The 18,314-nt window shown below is 44.9% G+C and overlaps 1 protein-coding gene across 3 annotated transcripts in view; it reads left to right on the top strand.

Moving 5' to 3' along the window:
• The first annotated feature begins 964 nt into the window (after window positions 1-964).
• The window catches only part of reps1 (RALBP1 associated Eps domain containing 1), a 42,401-nt gene continuing 25,051 nt past the window's right edge, over window positions 965-18,314 (top strand). For all 3 annotated transcript variants that reach the window (XM_056294079.1, XM_056294077.1, XM_056294080.1), the window contains exons 1-7: window positions 965-1,811; window positions 3,672-3,795; window positions 6,083-6,315; window positions 12,271-12,433; window positions 12,620-12,750; window positions 17,566-17,728; window positions 17,823-17,886. In XM_056294079.1, coding sequence (XP_056150054.1) covers window positions 1,659-1,811; window positions 3,672-3,795; window positions 6,083-6,315; window positions 12,271-12,433; window positions 12,620-12,750; window positions 17,566-17,728; window positions 17,823-17,886 — 1,031 coding nt within the window. In that variant the 5' untranslated portion in view covers window positions 965-1,658. The remainder of the gene's footprint in view (window positions 1,812-3,671; window positions 3,796-6,082; window positions 6,316-12,270; window positions 12,434-12,619; window positions 12,751-17,565; window positions 17,729-17,822; window positions 17,887-18,314) is intronic.

Below are 18,314 nucleotides of genomic sequence, written 5' to 3'. Positions count from 1 at the left end.
ATGCTGTGAATAATGTCACTGTTTTCAAATCTTGCTCCGCGTGCCACCTTTTATTAACTGTTTCACTTTCAGCTCTTGCCCCTCTTTCAGGGTCTCCACACGGCTCTGCCATGCACGCACACAGACAGAGGCCGGACGGCAACATGTTCGTGCTTGAGAGTGCGGCGGTACAAATCATCATAGCAAAGACACCAACGCGAAAGGCGCTGGTGGTCGGATAGGACAGACGTTAAATAGGCACATAAATACGAAGGCGTTCGGTGCCATTCAAACGCGTTTTTCTTTAGACTAGAGCAGTGGTTCTCCACCTTTTTGGGGTCCTGGACCCCCTGCGTATTTTTGATCTACCCTGAGGACCCCTCCACCTGATCTTGGGGGAGGGGGGTTGCAATTTGATAGAAACAGTAGAAACTGCATTTTAAATTGCATTATAGCATTTATTCACTCTTTGGGGCAAAAATAAGAGCTTTCAGTTGTAACTTAGATATAGTTAACAAAACAGAATTCTTATGCAGTAACTTTCAGATATATGTAACAAAACAGAATATGTATTCAGTAACTTTCAGATATATGTAACAAAACAGAATATGTATTCAGTAACTTTCAGATATATGTAACAAAACAGAATATGTATTCAGTAACTTTCAGATATATGTAACAGCAGAATTTTTATGCAGTAACTTTTAACAATGCAAACGGGAGCGAGATCTCTTATTAAAATACAATAAATTGCACTTGTGAAACAGATGTAATTAGAGAAAAAAGTCCTGTTACCCTTTATAGTTTAGGTAGATAAAGGTCTCAGTCACATTTGAGTAAAACAATCCTATTTCTATAAATGTCATAGGATCTTTTTTTTAAAGACATTTCATTTTCACGGACCCCTTGCAATGACACCACGGGCCACTAGGGGTCCGCGGAGCCCCCCCGGGTTGAGAAACGCCGGACTAGACGGATCTTCTCGTCCGCATAACTTCTCTGTTGACATCCCCTCATCCGGGTCCCCCGGGGGGCAGAACGAGCTCGCGGCAACCTGCGCGATGACGTCAAGGGGCCGTAGGAATTCTACGGTGGGAATGGCGGCTATGACTGCCGGAGAAGGGACCCCGCAACTTTACTTCTAACGGTCGGGCAAGGGGGAGATCATTTCCGCCGAAACGAAGAGACGCGGTCTTACGGCGGAGTTGAGGCGGAAGGGCGAGTGCTCACGAAGGCCGTTTCGGTAGACGTCCGAGGCTAAAGCAGACGGGCGCACTCAAGAGACTTGGCTCGTTAGCCGGAGCCGCTGACTTTGATTCAAGGTAGCGACTGTTAGCTTGGAGCTCGCCTGTACGAGCCAGCTGTTGGCTACTTGGCTCGGCTAGTCCCGCAAGTTACGTCAACAGCTGCATGCAACCATTCCACGATAGAGCACTCGGCTGGCTCCCGCGTCTAACTTCATTCGGGACTTTTCGAGATAGAAGACAATAAGAGGGGCTCAAGAGCTTACGGCGCCTTCCCGGCTTGATCGCCCTCAGTGAGGCTAACTGGTGTGCCAGCGCTAGCTAGCTAAGTTGGGAACCTGAAGTCTCGCCCATTTTTTTGGACCCCCCCCACCCCGCGGCCAAGGGCTGTTCCATAGCTTGCTGGCTCGGCGACGAGGTTTGCTCGGCAGCACAATGGAAAGCCTTACGTTGAGTGACGTCGAGCAGAAATACTACTCGGACTTGTTCGTTTATTGCGACACGGATAACACCAAGAAAGTGGCTTCCAACGGCAGAGTTCTTGACCTTTTCCGGGCGGCCCAGCTCCCCAGCGAAGTTGTCCTGCAGGTAAGCTAACGGGTTAGCAAGTCGACGGGAGTTTCACTGACCTGTAGGTAAGCTAACGGGTTAGCAAGTCGACGGGAGTTCCACTGTCCTGCAGGTAAGCTAACGGGTTAGCAAGTCGACGAGAGTTTCACTGTCCCGCAGGTAAGCTAACGGGTTAGCAAGTCGACGGGAGTTCCACTGTCCTGCAGGTAAGCTAACGGGTTAGCAAGTCAACGGGGGTTTCACTGTCCTGCAGGTAAGCTAACGGGTTAGCAAGTCAACGGGAGTTTCACTGCCCTGCAGGTAAGCTAACGGTTAGCAAGCACTTTTAGCAGGACCGACAAAGCTAACTCGCCACACCGGCGAGCTAACGCGTTGGTTGTGTGGCGTAGCAAGAGACACACCTTCTTCTGGCTAACGTTAGCTTTAGCCGCACAGTCCCTACGCGGCCAAGTGCGTTAACGTTATGTGAAACCACAACAGCGTGCCCTGCACACAGACAAGGCGGGTTTCTCATCTGTTTAATATACATTGATGAGTCATTCATGTGCCCGTAACGTGTCACACTGTCTCAATCATCTCCCTGTCAGCTCAAGCACCTCGTCCCTTTCCCCCAGTCACCTTTTTAGCACTGCATTCAAACTGGCTCATTTGCACAGGAGACTCGGTGCCGAAACGTTATGCATCCCCCTGTCGAGTCTGTTTTTTTCTCGTGACATGTTTACGTATGACACACGCCTGCGACTAATTGCTATGCTCTTGGATTATGTGCAATTTAGTGCCACAAACCAGTTGCTCTTAAAACCCTTATGTGTTTGTGTTGGTCGAGTGTAGACATGTGCTCTCTCAGTTTGACGGATTCACACCGTTGCTGCTGTTGTCGTGCCACATATTGCCACCCCCCCCTTGCTTCCTCATCCTGTCTCTGAATTAGGGGGCGAGATTAACCATAGCGGCTCATTCTCGTGACTCCCCATCTCAGCAGCCAGTGTTTGCAGTTCATGAGTCAGCATCCTTTTCAAGGTCGACAGGGGATCTGTGTAAAATGAAAAAAAAAAGAAAGAAAGAAAGAAAGGGAAAAAAAACTTCCCTTTATTTGGTGTGCAACATTAACATTTTAGGGGGCAGTGGAACGTGGACAGCGTATGTATCGTTCCAGCAGTCTGCGAACTAGGATTGTCATTCCTTGTATGCACATTATTCAGATTAAGTATTTGTTCAAGAAGGTTCAGACAGCTGTAGCAGGATATTCATCATGTGAGGGATTTTAGATTTCAGAACTTTAAAACTTAATATTTCTCTTCTCAATTTCGAGAGGTTCATTTCATATGAATGCTTTGCTTACTGGTATCCACATATTGGCCCTGCATGTACATATCTCATATAAAGCCTATTCATCATGAGATCAAGTGTAACATTGAATTTGACTTCAGAACAGAATGTGCTATCAATATGAGTCATGTTCTGTCTTTTCCTCCCCTGCTTGATATATGTTTTCTTGGAAACAACAGTTTTATAATTCCTGTTTGATGTATTCCCTTCTAAGAAACTGGTTTGCTGACATTGGGGTGTCTAGAAAAAATGTTTTTGACCATCGTGTTGCCAGTATTGAGTAATACCTTTTCATTTGTTTTCCTTGATAAATGCGGAAATTTGGTTAATCCTCTTCTTTATGACTTGTGTTGTTTCACTTCTTCAGTTATCTTTGCACTCACGTCAGAAGTAATTCTATTCTATTGATTAGTTGAATTCATTCTTATCATTGCATTTATGCAGTATGTTAAATCAAAGAGAGTGAGTTAGTAATCAGTAACAGCAAAAATATTTAAAAATACAATATCTTAGTTAACAGTTCTTCCTTGTGTTTCCCTGTGTGCTCAGATCACAGAGTTGTGTGGAGCCACTCGACTTGGTCACTTTGGACGGAGCCAGTTCTATATTGCTCTAAAGCTCATCGCCATTGCCCAGTCTGGTCTGCCCCTCAGGGTTGAGAGCCTTAACTCAGGTGAGTTCCATTTCGACTTGAATCTGGTCAAGTTCTTGTTAAATGGACTGTTAGCAAGCCGTCTCTCCCTGCGCTTCTTTCAGAAACCCTCACTGCAAGAAGGTAAAACCTACATGGTATTCCTACATGTTGCCTTCACTTAACAGCATATCTGGCCACACAGCTAACCAATAGAATGTTCTACTTAGCACAAAGTCTTGGCCGTGTCTTAGCCCTCTTGTGTTGTATTTGCAGCTCCAATTTCTGCCCGGTCAGAGCTGGTTATTGTAGTGATGGATTATCAAAGGTCTCTTCCTGTAAGACATTTTGAGAAGATCAGGATGTACAATGTAGATGACAAAAATCTTTAGAATAACGAATGCTATGCTTTGCAGCTGTTATCTAACTTTAATCAGTCTTTGGCAAAGAAAACATGTTTTTAAAAAAAAAAAAAAGTAGCGATACTTTATATGAGCTTCTTGAATTTGACCAACAACTGAAAAGTCAAAGTGTCTGGCAAATGGTTTAAACCATATTCAACCCATTGAGAGGCTTACATTTGTGATAGGCTATGGACAGTTTCAGGCTTCACTTGCTTCTCAACTCTAAGCCCTTCAGGGCCTAACTGAAAAATTATGTTTGTTTTTTTTGTTTGCCTTTCACTAAGCTTTTGTTAAAGGTGCTCTAAACGACATTCAGCTCCTGCATCTCAGACAAAAACAAAACAAACCTTCCCCCTTCCTTCACGTTCTAGGCTATTTGGATATTTCGTTGTATTGATTTTTAAAGTACAGTTATTACATTAACATTAGCAATGTATTCAGCTTGGTAAGCAGCTAAATCCATGTAATGTTTTAGCTTTCTAGCTATTGCGCTAACACTAGCTACCTCACATGCACTGACATGCGCACATGATGTACTAACATGCACGAGCGGCCAGACCGGCCTCCGAAACAAAGAACGGAGAAACTCTGATTACAACACACACACACACAGAGTGTGACTTCATTCTGCGCTTAGGACGCCATTACTCCACTATCTCTTTACACAGCAATTAGTTGTTTGCTGCTATCTCATTTATAGCACCTTTAAAATATATGGAAAGATATCATGTTCATTAGTATTCATACTACACGAGACACTAGTTTTGTCTCAGAACAGCATGAAACTCCTTAACTGGTTATAATCAGTCTAATTCATGACTAGTATAATTCACAATTTCAAAAGTTGAGATAAGGAAGCGCAGAGGCCACTTCCTCACACTTAGATAAGTGGAATACATTGTAGTTGCTTTCAACTACAGACACGTCTGTTTTCTAGCATTTAGGACACATTTCAGTTTCTGAAAATGAGCAGAGGTAATGCCTCTGATTTAATGTGATCAGATGTGAAGCCATCGCATATGTGACATGTAATACTCTTATTATGTAATACCCTTACTATATGCTGCTAAAAATAATGAAGATTTGTTACCGTATGCTGTGTCGGTATCATGCATACACACTAAAAGTGAATATTTATTGTTTTTTTTATTCAGCTCATCTTTATGGATAAAGCGCTTTAAATGAGTTATTGAGTAATCATTACAGCAAAGTTCTGTATTTGGTAGTATAACATAAACGGAAAAGAGCTCATTTATCAGCCGTGTGTTGCAGGAAATGAGCATAGTTGTGCGTTTGCGTCTCTTATTTTTGCTGTTCTCTTTCCATTATCAGTTTCAAAAGGGAAAGAGTGGTTGAAAGAGTAGAACATACTGTGACTATACAACACAGTATTGCTCTCTTCGTTCGATGATGCTGTTAAGGTTTTCTGTGCTTTTTTGAAAGATTCACAATTTCTGTATTCAGCATTTGGATAGTCTGCATCTAAACATATATCTCTTAGCTGCTGTAGAATTGATATGACAGGTGCAGGTTGATTGTGAGGCTTTTTTTGTTGCCACACAACAGCAGTGTATCATGGATGAAAGTAGTTAAAAAGTCAGCTACCATTCCAGAACTTAAGTGCTAGGACACTTTTCGCAGTAGCTCACACATTGTGAACTTCATTGTGTCAGTCATTTGATAGTTACGGCAGTTTCCGTACATCACAACGTCTTTCTCTATTTAGAGGTGGCGTTCAGCAACTTTTCACCCACTGGTCTGCCCCTCTAACCGCAAAGCTTCTGTTTAAACAAAGCAACAGAGCAATATGGCTCAACTGAAGGCCGAAATGTAGCTCTTTTACTGTGCCTTAAGTCACTCACTCTATTCCTATTCCTCTCCCTCTGTCTTTGTCTGTAATGCTATTAATGGTTTTCTTCCTACAGTCAAGGACTTGCCACTGCCCAGGTTCATAGTGGGGAAGAATGAAGCAGAGGCACGGCATGCAGCTCTGTATCAGGAAGCTGACAGTCAGGGACTCTACTCAAGCTCTGGTGCCGGGGTCATTCCCAGACCACCTGCTAGAGGTCATCAGAACAAAAAAGGCCCCCCCTCATCCTCTTCAATTCCTGTTCATGATGTCATCCAGCCTCCAATGGTGCCTGCCATAGAATCACAGGTTTGTAATGGTACTTCTCATCACAGGCCAGACTCTCTTAATAGGTTAGCAGGAATTCAGTAGCTCACAGAAAGTTGAATCAGTTCATCTGGACACAACATTTATTGAGAAGAACATTTCATCGCTCATCTAAGGGCTCAGACACACCAAACTGACTAGCGGCGATGAAGACCGACTGTTGCGTCGCCTCACGTCACCTGCCGTCTGGGCCAAAAAGTAGCACTTGAACACACTGCAAAGACTACAGCCGACAGCCAACGAACATGTATGTTCTTCACTGATTCGCTAAGCTGGACAGCCAGTCAGAGTGATCTCTCTCACTGACGGGCTCCGCCGATTCAACATGCTGAATCAGCCGAAAAGCTGCCGACAGGGATCCGACTAGTGCCGACGGTGCAGGACACACCACAAAAACTAGGGTCACAGATGCTCACCGAGGGCCCGACATTGGCCGACGGTGTGTCCGTGCCCTAAGTGACCTCTTCAGTCTCAACTGACTGCAGGTATGCCCACCCTTATGAACAGCACAGTTGCATAATGGCGGAAAACAACGATCGGTTTCATATGCAAATTACTGTGACCATTAACTAGAGTTACAAGGGTGGGGATACCTGCAATCAGTTGAGACTGAAGTCACTGAGATGAGTAATGAAGGGTTTCTCTCAAGAAACATGTCCAGATGAACTGAATCAACTTTCTGTGATTTCTTTACCGGGATTATACAGCATTTATAAAAACAAATTTCAGTAGCTGTTGTTTAAAATTTGATAGATTTTGATATAATCACAACAATCCCTGGCATGTGCTATTATTGTCAGTGTTTTTATTTTGTTTTCTCAGTAAGATCCTGTATTTGATAGAGAGGATATTTTATGGAAATAATGTGTGAGCAATGTGGTTCTAGTCATAAGTCGTATTAGGAATCAAAATGAGATATAATCAGTTCTGTCCACTCTAGGAGCTTCCAATTCTATATGATTCTCTTCAAATGAAGGTCCAATATTTGGTAGAGATTGTATATTTTAAAAAGTGTACAGAATTTGTTGTTCACAAGGTGAGGAGGCGTTTTGTTGGAACCGTTTCCACGTTTCCAAGAATCAAATACTTATAAGGAAATGTGAATTTTGAGTGTTTATTGAAATCTGGAAGCCTGCTTTCAGTCACTTTCATAAAACTCCTCAATGAATTAAAATTTTCTTGTTATCAAATTTTGTGTCAGAATCGACCAGAAGGTTGTGATGCTTCCCAAATGCTGACTAAAACACAACTAAAACGCTAAAATATTCAGAATGAATTGATTGTAAATTCATATACTTCTTCATTTATTAGAGAGGGCACAAAGTCACCACTCAATGTTTTTGACCATCGTCATCTTCAGGGGGATGATGCCCTGAGGGAGACTGTGGTCGAAATATTGGCTGGTGTTGCGAAGTGGTTACAGTATGACTGTGCTGTTGCCAATTAGATGCTTGGTTACTGCTAAGTGGTTGCTAGATGATTGTCTGCAGTTTCTCAATGGTTGCAAGTGTTGCTTGTTGGCTAATAGGTGATTACGTATGGTTGCAAGGTTGTTGCTAAGTAGTTGCTGGGTGTTGCTAGGGGGTTACTAGGTATATTTGGTGTGTGTGTGTGTGTGTGGGGGGGGTGTCCACTGCACTCCTATCCCCCTACCTAGATATGAACTTGCTGACAGTTTGATTGGAATGACAGTTGAGATTGAGACCTCCAAGTCTGATGCCATGGTTCTCTACGGGAAAATGGTGGATTGCTCCCTCCGGGTTGAGGATGCGTTGTTGCCTCAAGTGAAGGAGTTCAAGTATCTCGGGGTGTTGTTCATGAGTGAGGGTAGGATGGAGCGGGGGATTGACAGACAGATTGGTGCAGCATCAGCAGTAATGCGGACGTTGTACTGGACCGTTGTGGTGAAGAGGGAGCTGAGACGGAAGGCAAAGCTCTCAATTTACCAGTCAGTCTTCGTTCCAGCCCTCACCTATGGTCATGGGCATTGGGTAGTGACTGAAAGGGTGAGATCGCGGGTACAAGCGGCTGAAATGAGTTTCCTCCGTAGGGTGTCTGGGCTCAGCCTTAGAGATAGGGTGAGGAGCTCAAACATCCGGAGGGAGCTCGGAGTAGAGCTGCTGCTTCTTTGCATCTAAAGGAGCCAGTTGAGGTGGTTCGGGCATCTGATTAGGATGCCTCCTGGCGCCTTCCTTTGGAGGTTTTCTGGGCACGTCCAACAGGGAGGAGACCCCGCGGCAGACCCAGAACTCGATGGAAGGACTACATGTCCAATCTGCCCCGGGAAGGCCGTGGGATCCTCCAGGAGGAGCTGGAGGGCGTTGCTGGGGAAAGGGACATCTGGAGTGCCCTACTTAGCTCGCTGCCACCGTGTCTCTGCCCCGGAGAAGCGGCTGATGATGACATGAGATGACAGTCGTGATTACTGAGGACTTGCCAATCAAATTCTATGGATATTTGAAGACAGAATAAGTTTACATTTTGAAAAGTTAAAGAAAGAAGTGTCCTTAGATCAGTAAAGATGTAAAAAAAACCAAAAAACAAAAAACAAATGAGTGGAAAGTAATGAGAACTGAATGAGTTGTTTTCTAAATGTGGTGGAAGCATTTTGAGCTGTGGAAAAGAGCCAGTTGCTCTAGGGGTGATAATGTCCGAATGAAGGGGGTGTGTAGCTCTCTTGTAAGCTCCTGTATGGCAGTTTGTTGCAAAATATCTTGCTGTGTTCAAGGGGTATCTGTGAAACGTCACCTTAATTTCTTGCACGCTGTGTGTTACGAGTAACTCTTTTTGCAGACATATGCTACATTTAGTCCAAAACAACACAGAAACTTCATTGATTATGAAGACATCGCCTCTCTGTCTCCCCATAACCGTCTCTCAGGCAAACTGCCTCAACTTCATGTCATTTTATTAAGTTTGAATACACAGACTAGATTACAAAACTCCTGTCAGTCCATTGTAATGAATTGGTAATAAGGGTTTCATTGAGACAGTGGTAATAATCATGAATTTCACCATGTACATGATAAAATATACTATTCATAGTAGTCGCAGGCTACAATGTGCTACAACGGAAGCCGAAATCTTATCAGTCTGCTGCGCAGCACATGACTGGAGCAGTACATTTTTGCAGCAAAATCACACATTGCAGCAGCAGCAGTGAAGGAAAGGAATGTAAATTCTTTTTGGCTGATTAATTTAGAAATTAGAAAAACAGGAGGCAAAAGGCAGTGCGGGGCAACTACCACACAACTGCCATAGCCAAAATGCTTGAACGTTTTACCTTTTGTTTCTATGGGTGATTTTTTTTTAACCGAAAAACCTGAATATCTTAAAATGTACAGGAAATAAGATTTTTTTTAAAATTGTAAAATATGTGTATTTGGTGTAAAAATCGTCAGGAGGGGATGTGGTCTGAAGAAGAACAGGAAGAAATGTGAGAGTTGCTTGTTGTGTGCATTGCTTAACAGCAAGCACACTAAAAGTGGTGGCAACAAGCCCAGTAATTTGCGTTCCTCTACCAGACTAGTGCAACTATATAGAGGGTAGCATTTTTTTTCTCCTCGAGTCAGATACAGTAAATTATTCAACAGCAGGCCATGCGCTTGTTTGACTAGGTTAAAACCTAGTGTGTGGCTGGACCCCGGCTACATTTATTAAACGGCTGTTTTTGTGCGACTACATTTAAAAAGCGGCTGTTTTGATGTTGGTTCCATGAACAGTCGACGACATAACAGAAGACTTCATGCGACTAATGGCGAAACTCCGACTTTGCCGTCCAACCAATGGTGAAACTCCATCACTCACCCAGGGAGGCACTCAATCACTCGCTCACGGACAACCATGTGTGGGGCTGGCCCCGCTGCTGCGCTCCAGCCAACAAGAAAATGTAGTTCCTTAAGCTTAAGACCCTGAAAACTCACTTCCTAGTCAGCTTCATACGATAAGTTTCAGCATCCTGCATGAACACCAACTGCAAGAGGAAGAACAGTTTTAGCCATTCCAAATGAAGGATTTCTTCACAATGCATTTTCTCAGCTCTCCTTAGTGGCTTGAGTTGGGCAGGGCTGGTTTGGAGATGACTGGCATCAGGTATCTCCATGTCATCTAATGTACCAGTCAGAATGAGAGAGACATACTTACTCCACGTCTTTGACACGCTCCAGCAAGCCAGATACCACTACTACTACTACTACTACTTCTACTTTCAGCTGCTCCCGTTAGGGGGCGCCACAGCGGATCATCCATTTCCATCTCTTCCTCTCCTCTGCATCTTCCTCTGTCACATCCACCACCTGCATGTCCTCCCTCACCACGTCCATAAACCTCCTCTTTGGCCTTCCTCTTCTCCTCTTCCCTGGCAGCTCCATATTCAGCATCCTTCTCCCAGTATACCCAGCATCTCTCCTCCACACATGTCCAAACCATCTCAGTCTTCCCTCTCTTGCTTTGTCTCCAAACTGTCCAACCTGAGCGGTTCCTCTCATATACCCGTTCCTAATCCTGTCCTTCTTCATCACGCCCAATGAAAATCTCAGCATCTTCAGAGATAGTTGCCAATAAACGCGCAACCGTTACAAAGGACAGGAAACTTCATATGACGAAAGCTAACACGCAGCTTTAAGTTCTCATTATAATTGAGCCTCTGGAGTTCATCTAACTGAAGACTTAAACACTTTAATAAAACAAATTAATAAGTAATTGACATGGAGGAGAGAACCGAAGGAACTTTATTTCTTCATACAGCTCCCAACATGGACTCGTGTGTTTTAGACAGCTGATGTAGGCTTAGCTCCCATGCGCTTTTTGCTTGTAACTCACCGTTAAGTCGTCGGCTGAGTAGCATGAAGTTGTCCATTTTATGCCAGCAGGACCTCCGGTATCTGCCAGTTCAGACTTGTAAGGCTGGACTTGTCTGGAAGCTTGAACATTAATTATTGTTAATGATGATGTTTTTTTAGATCGAGACTTTGGTTAATACTTTTCAAGTTACGTATCCTTATTATCATACAGACATTTTTAAAATCGAACCGAGCTGGTCTGTGTGTTTACTGCAGTTAGAGCGGTGGAGATGGGTGTTGAAATATTCTTGATTTTTTTTTTTTTAATTATCTTTTGCATATTTGATTGCATGCAGCATTTTGAAGTTTTATGCTGCTGTTGCTAGCGCTGAAAATAGTTTTTTTTTTCTGTCAGTCAAAATTTTATTTATTTTTGATATTTTCCTCCTTTTTCTCCCCAATTGTACCAATTACTCCACTCTTCCGAGCCGTCCCGGTCACTGCTCCACCCCCTCGGCTGATCCGGGGAGGGCTGCAGACTACCACATGCCTCCTCCAATACAGATGCAGTCGCCAGCCACTTCTTTTCACCTGACAGTGAGGAGTTTCACCAGGGGGGATGCAGCGCGTGGGAGGATCACGCTATTCCCCCCCCCCTTCTCCCCAAACAGGCGCCCCGACCGACCTGAGGGGGCGCTAGTGCGGCGACCAGGGCACATACCTACATCCGGCTTCCCACCCGCAGACACAGCCAATTGTGTCTGTAGAGACGCCCAACCAAGCCGGAGGTAACATGGGGATTCGAACCACTGATCCCCATGTTGGTCGGCAATGGAATAGACCGCTACGCCGCCCGGACACCCAGTCAAAGATTTCTTGACTCATTTGATCAACTAGTTGTTTTTTTTTCTCCACTATGTGTTGTTTGCTTTTGATGGTCACATGTGCATCCGGCATTGGTGATGAACATCACAGTTGTTGGAGGACTGCTGTCATGTTGCACAAGATTGTAGGTCTGGTCAAGATTGTAGGTCTGGTCAAGACTGTAGGTCTGGTCAAGACTGGAGTTGTAAGGATGTCATTAGATACTATGCATTTGAAGGGCCTTCACCCTTACACCTGGTGAATTCTATTCTGTTGTATCCATTATTTGTAGCCTGACTCGACGTCACCCGTTGTCTCTCCTCACCATTCCCCCCCCACCTCGCCCCACTCCTGGAGGAAACACAAGAGGCAGCCCAGTGGGGGCAACACAGACAGACAGACCGTGGTGACTGCTACTGGAGCTGTCTGGACACAGTTTCGGGAAAAACAGACAGGTAAGCATACAAACACACTTGCACGTTGCTAAGTACACAATGCACACAAAATCAAATTTAGTGGAAAAGGAGAAATTAATTACTCCACTAGTAACACACCTTATTTCTGTCTAATAATGCTTTTCGCTATAGTCAGACACTTGAGCATACTTCTCTCTTTTGTTTTTCCCTCGTGTCACACTCCAGGACCAGTGTCTGGTGATGGGATATGGTCATCTCATTCACCCCCTCTCCCAGTTCAGGAGAGCTGGGTCAGTTTCACAGCAGACACCCCTCCCTCCAGCACACTCCCAACAATGCATCCTTCATCAGTCCAGGTAGTGCACCACTATGCCTCCTATCACCGTTCTCTACCTGTCTTAGCGTGTTATCCCTTATTTCTTTTTTTAATTTTACCCAAGGCGGCACGGTGGCGCAATGGTTAGCGCTGTTGCCTCACAACATGAAGGTCCTGGGTTCGAGCCCCGGGGTAGTCCAACCTTGGGTGTTAACCCGGGTCATCCTCTGTGTGGAGTTTGCATGTTCTCCCCGTGTCTGCATGGGTTTCCTCCGTGGCCTCCGGTTTCCTCCCAAAGTCCAAAGACATGTAGGTCAGGTGAATTGGCCTGTACTACATTGTCCCTAGGTATGAATGGGTGTGAGTGTGTGTGTGTGTGGGCCCTGTGATGGACTGGCGGCCTGTCCAGGGTGTCTCCCCGCCTGCCGCCCAGTGACTGCTGGAATAGGCTCCAGCATCCCCGCGACCCTGAGAGCAGGATAAGCAGTTCAGATTATGGATGGATGGATTTTTTTTTTTTTTACCCCCCTTTTCTCTGAATTGTGCTTGGCCAATCATCCCACTCTTCCAAGCCGGGCCGGTCGCTGCTCCATCCCCTCTGCCGATCCGAGGAGGTGCTGCAGACTACCACATGGCTCCTCCGATACATGTGGAGTCGCCAGCCACTTCTTTTCACCTGACAGTGAGGAGTTTCGCAAGGGGCACATAGTGCATAGGAAGATCATGCTATTCCCCCCCCAGTTCCCCTTCCCCCTCGAACAGGCGCCCCGACCAACCAGAGGAGGAGCTAGTGCATTGACCAGGACACATACCTACATCCGGCTTCCCACCCGCAGACACGGCCAATTGTGTGTGTAGGGACACCCGACCAAGCCGGAGGTAACACGGGGATTCGAACCGGAGATCACCATGTTGGTAGGCAGCGGAATAGACCGCCGCGCTACCCGGGCGCCCGTTATCCCCTTTTAGACCAAGGGTTCAAAATGAAACTTTCAGCAAAATCCTAGTCTGATTTTTTTTTTTTGCTTTCTTTTCAAAAGTCTCATTAAAACCATAGTTGCAAAAAGATGTTTAAATTCAGTAAATGTCTTCTTCACACATAATTTCTTGATGAGCAGAGATTAGTAAGGGCACAACGGTTCACTAAACTCATTTTTTGGTTGCCGCCTCGGTTGTTGCTGCTACTTTTTGATTTCTGTCTGGGTTCCAAGAAGAAAGCTGTGTTTCAATGGGACTTTATTCAACTCTTCCCTGAAGATTTTCAACTTTCATCCTAGATAAAGAATAGAGAAGACTGGAGAGAATTGAGGACTTGGTTGTTTTCATTAGAAGATTGTCATATACTTATAAAATGTTACACATGATTTTGTGAGAACCCCCGATGATAAACTCAACACAATGTCCACAAAATATTTCTGTCACCTCACTTTTTACAACATTGACATCTTATTAATATGTCTGTCTCCATTTGTTTCTTGGTTATTCATTTGTGGCAAAAGTTGATTAGATTAGATTGTTTTATTAGCCACACGACCAAGGCTGGTGGAATTTGTTTTTGGTACACATTAAACTCTGCAGCACAATACGTACATGGACAACAACAGACACTCCACATATTATCACGAACAATACAATTACACAATAACAGAAATAAACGTATCACGCATAACAATTAGGTGAATGGTGGTGTTTATGCCCATGGTGTGTGAGGAGGGGACTATAGGGAGGAATTCAGAGTCCTGATGGCTAGGGGGAAAAACTGTTTGTGAAGTGTTTAGTCTTAGTGGACAGTGACCTGTAGGATCAAGATGGTAGGTAGGATCAAGATCTCTACTCAACATCATGAATTAAAATTTCGTTTTGTTAATGGTAGGCCCTCAGTCACGGATAAGAAAACTGTCTGCACATCCGGGTAGCGTAGGGGTCTAGTCCGTTGCCTACCAACATGGAGATCGCTGGTTTGAATCCCCGCATTACCTCCGGCTTGGTCGGGTGTCCCCACAGACACAAATGACCGTGTGTGCGGGTGGGAAGCCGGATATGTCCTCATCGCTGCACTAACGCCTCCTCTGGTCGGTCGGGGCGCCTGTTCGGGGGGCGGGGGACTGGGGGGAATAGTGTGATCCTCCCACGCGCTACGTCCCCCTGGTTAAACTCCTCACTGTCAGGTGAGAAGAAGCAGCTGCCGACTCCACATGTATGGGAGGAGGCATGTGGTAGTCTGCGGACCTCCCCAGATCGGCAGAGGGGGGTGGAGCAGCGACCGGGACGGCTCGAAAGAGTGGAGTAATTGGCCAAGTACAGTAGGGGAGAAAAAGGGGGAAAAATACAAAAAAAAGAAGGAAAGAAAACTGTCTGCCTTCTCTGTATATATCAGTAGGGGCCAGATTTACTAAGAATTAGTGAGGGCTTCATGTGTATGACTGGATAAAGAAAAGCAGCATTGTTAAAATATGTGTGTTTGATTTGTTGCACAGGTTTGTGTGTATTTGGTTGTTCATGCCGTATATGTGACCACCAAAAGTAGTGATCCTAGTGGCTGGAAGGAAGCCTTCGTAATGGAGCTCCTGCATTTTCTGCTGGGTGTTGGGCAAAATCTGACTTTTATTTGGTATCGGGTACTAATGCAGGGACCACAGCTGTTGACATCCTTAGGAAAAGACATTAGCATTGAAGTTCGGGATATAAACTTGAGAGTAAAGGGTGAGTCAACCACAGTATCACTTTTCGACTGGTCCTAGGATGTTATTATAAAAACCTCAGGGCTGCCAAGTTGTGGCATTCTCTGTTCTCCAGTAATTGGATGAATTGAAAGCTGAGCATGGTGCACACAGCTAAGAGAAGCAATTTGATCCATGCAGTGTCCAAGTTTATTTCCATTCTGCACTTAATTGCTTTCGGTTCATTTCAGCTCATAGCGTCACATTTGCTAGCATGTAGGACCCATCTGAAATAACAACAGCGTGAATCAAGTGCAACTGGACTTGGTATATATCCGTGAAGACGATATATACCAAGTCCAGTAACACTTGATTCAACTCCTTTGGATAACCATGACCTGGATGAATGAGAACATTCACAGACATGGCAACAGCATGAATTCACAAGTTGGAATTAAGTGCCGGAGCAACATTTTAATGCCATAATTTATCACATATTTAGTAAATCAGATCCTAAATATTTCTCGTGGGTTGCCATAATTTCTTATAGTACAGAAAGGAACGGCCTTCCAAGGGTTCTTCCTATGAATCTGAAATGTCTTACCCAGTCACTACTGACTCTTTTGAGGCCGCTGGGTTGTAGATCATCAGATGTTTTCCCCGGTGGACTAGTGATGTCACAGTGGTACCGTTTTTTTACACCAGTGTTGTTACCCTTTAACACAATTTTTTGGTGGTATTACAGCCTTTCACCAACATAGAGGGGCTGTTGGCCTTTCTTACTTGTCACTGAATTGTGTTGTTGATATGAGGATACATGGTGATTTGGTACCAGCAGGAAATATTAAGGACTGGACAGTGATACAAACTGTTGTTGATTAGTGCTTAGATGTGTTGTAGTGTTGTAGGTGTGTTGTTACGTGCATTTATTCAGTATACAAGTTGAAAAACATTTAGCTCCTAAGCAATAATATGCTCTTTAGAAATAACAATATTGGGCATCTGGGTGGCGTGGTGGTCTATTCCGTTGCCTGCCAACAAGGGGATCGCCGTATCAAATCCCCGTGCTACCAACGGCTTGGTTGGGCGTCCCTACAGACACAGTTGGCCGTGTCTGCGGGTGGGAAGCCGGATGTGGGTATGTGTCCTGATAGCTGCACTAGCGCCTCCTCTGGTCGGTCGGGAAGCCTGTTCGGGGGGGGGGGTAGCGTGATACTCCCACGCGCTATGTTCCCCTGGTGAAACTCCTCACTGTCAGGTGAAAAGAAGCGGCTGGCGACGCCCCATTTATCGGAGGAGGCATGTGGTAGTCTGCAGCCCCCCCCCCCCCCCCCCCCCGATCAGCAGAGGAGGTGCAGCAGTGACTGGGACGGCTCGGAAGAGTGGGGTAATTGAACAGATACAATTGGGGAGGAAAAGGAGGGGAAATCCCCCCCCCCCCCAAAAAAAAACTGCCCACCATGAAAAGCCTGTTAAAGCTTTTAGAGGACATATTAGAGGGCATATTAAACTTGAATGTCTCCTGCTTTAACACAACGCCATCATAGTTGTTTCGTAACCCCCCTTCCTTCACACCATATGCATCTCTTTCATTTTATCTCCTTGAATTGTGTAAACCAATTTTTTTTATGCTCTAGCACTACACATATGAGCACTTAGATGGTGTCCATTTTTACATTTCTTTTAATTTTTTTGAGATACTTTATTGATCCCCATAGGGATACTATGCTCTGCATTTAAGAGCAGTGGGCAGACTCCGTGCAGCACCCGGGGACCAACTCCAGTTTGTCTTGCCATGCCTCGGTCAGGGGCACAGACAGGAGTATTAACCCTAACATGCATGTCTGTTGTGATGGTGGGGGAAACCGGAGCACCCGGAGAAAACCCACCACAGACACAGGGAGCACATGAAAACTCCACACAGAGGACGACCTGGGATGATCCCCAAGGTTGGTCAACCCCGGGGTTTGAACCCAGGACCTTCTTGCTGTGAGGTGACAGCGCTAACCACTGCGCCACTGTGCTGCTTAGTAAACAGTTAGGCTTCAAATCTGCTTACAGGGACTACATCAACATAGATTAGGACACTAAGGGTACACACATCTTCTAGATTGTGTTTGTATACAAACACAACTTCCAAGAAATTAACTTCAATCTGTCATGATTTTCAAAATGTCTCCCCTGGCTTGCTGTAGGAGAGCACAACGGTACGAACGGTGGCCTCAGCATCAACGGCCAACGAAATCCAACGACAGTCCAGTGGTTACGATGATCCGTGGAAGATCACAGACGAGCAGAGACAGTATTACATCAACCAGTTCAAAACCATTCAGCCAGACCTCAATGGCTTCATACCTGGTAAGAGTGCACTTGCATACACTCACAGAGGCCCTGGAGCTATTCTGCATGAAAACATAGCCGAGTCTAATAATTTTCTTTTTCTGTTTTCCAGGTTCAGCCGCGAAAGAGTTCTTCACCAAATCAAAGCTACCAATTTTAGAACTATCACACATTTGGTGAGCCACGGCTGTTCAACCCATGTCATGTCTACTGTGTTCGTTTACTGGGTTTTGTCATAGAGTGCTCTGGTGTACTGTACAGATTTCTACAGACCAACTTCGCGCTTATTCTGTTTCCATTATTTCATTATTTGAGATGAATAGTGATCACTATGTTGTTGAATTTATCATTATTTAGCTTTGTATGGCAGAGCAGTGACTTTATAAAGCTGCTGCGTGAATGAGCTGGTTGCTTAAGACCAGGAGAATCCCTCTGCCCATGCAACAGTGGTGACATCACATATACCCGTTGCTTCTGAGGACTTCTGAAGTGGCTGTAGCAGATGTTGACCTTTCAGCACCGAAATGGATGGTGAAGTTAGAGCAGGAGGCTGTCGTCCTTAACCAGAACCACCAAAGACGGTCTCAAGACCGTTTTGGATTTT

This window comes from Lampris incognitus, chromosome 15 (genome assembly GCF_029633865.1).
Source record: "Lampris incognitus isolate fLamInc1 chromosome 15, fLamInc1.hap2, whole genome shotgun sequence".
In the NCBI taxonomy this organism is placed as follows: domain Eukaryota; kingdom Metazoa; phylum Chordata; class Actinopteri; order Lampriformes; family Lampridae; genus Lampris; species Lampris incognitus.
Note: the sequence above shows the minus strand (reverse complement) of the source record. Positions and strands in the feature narration are given on the sequence as shown.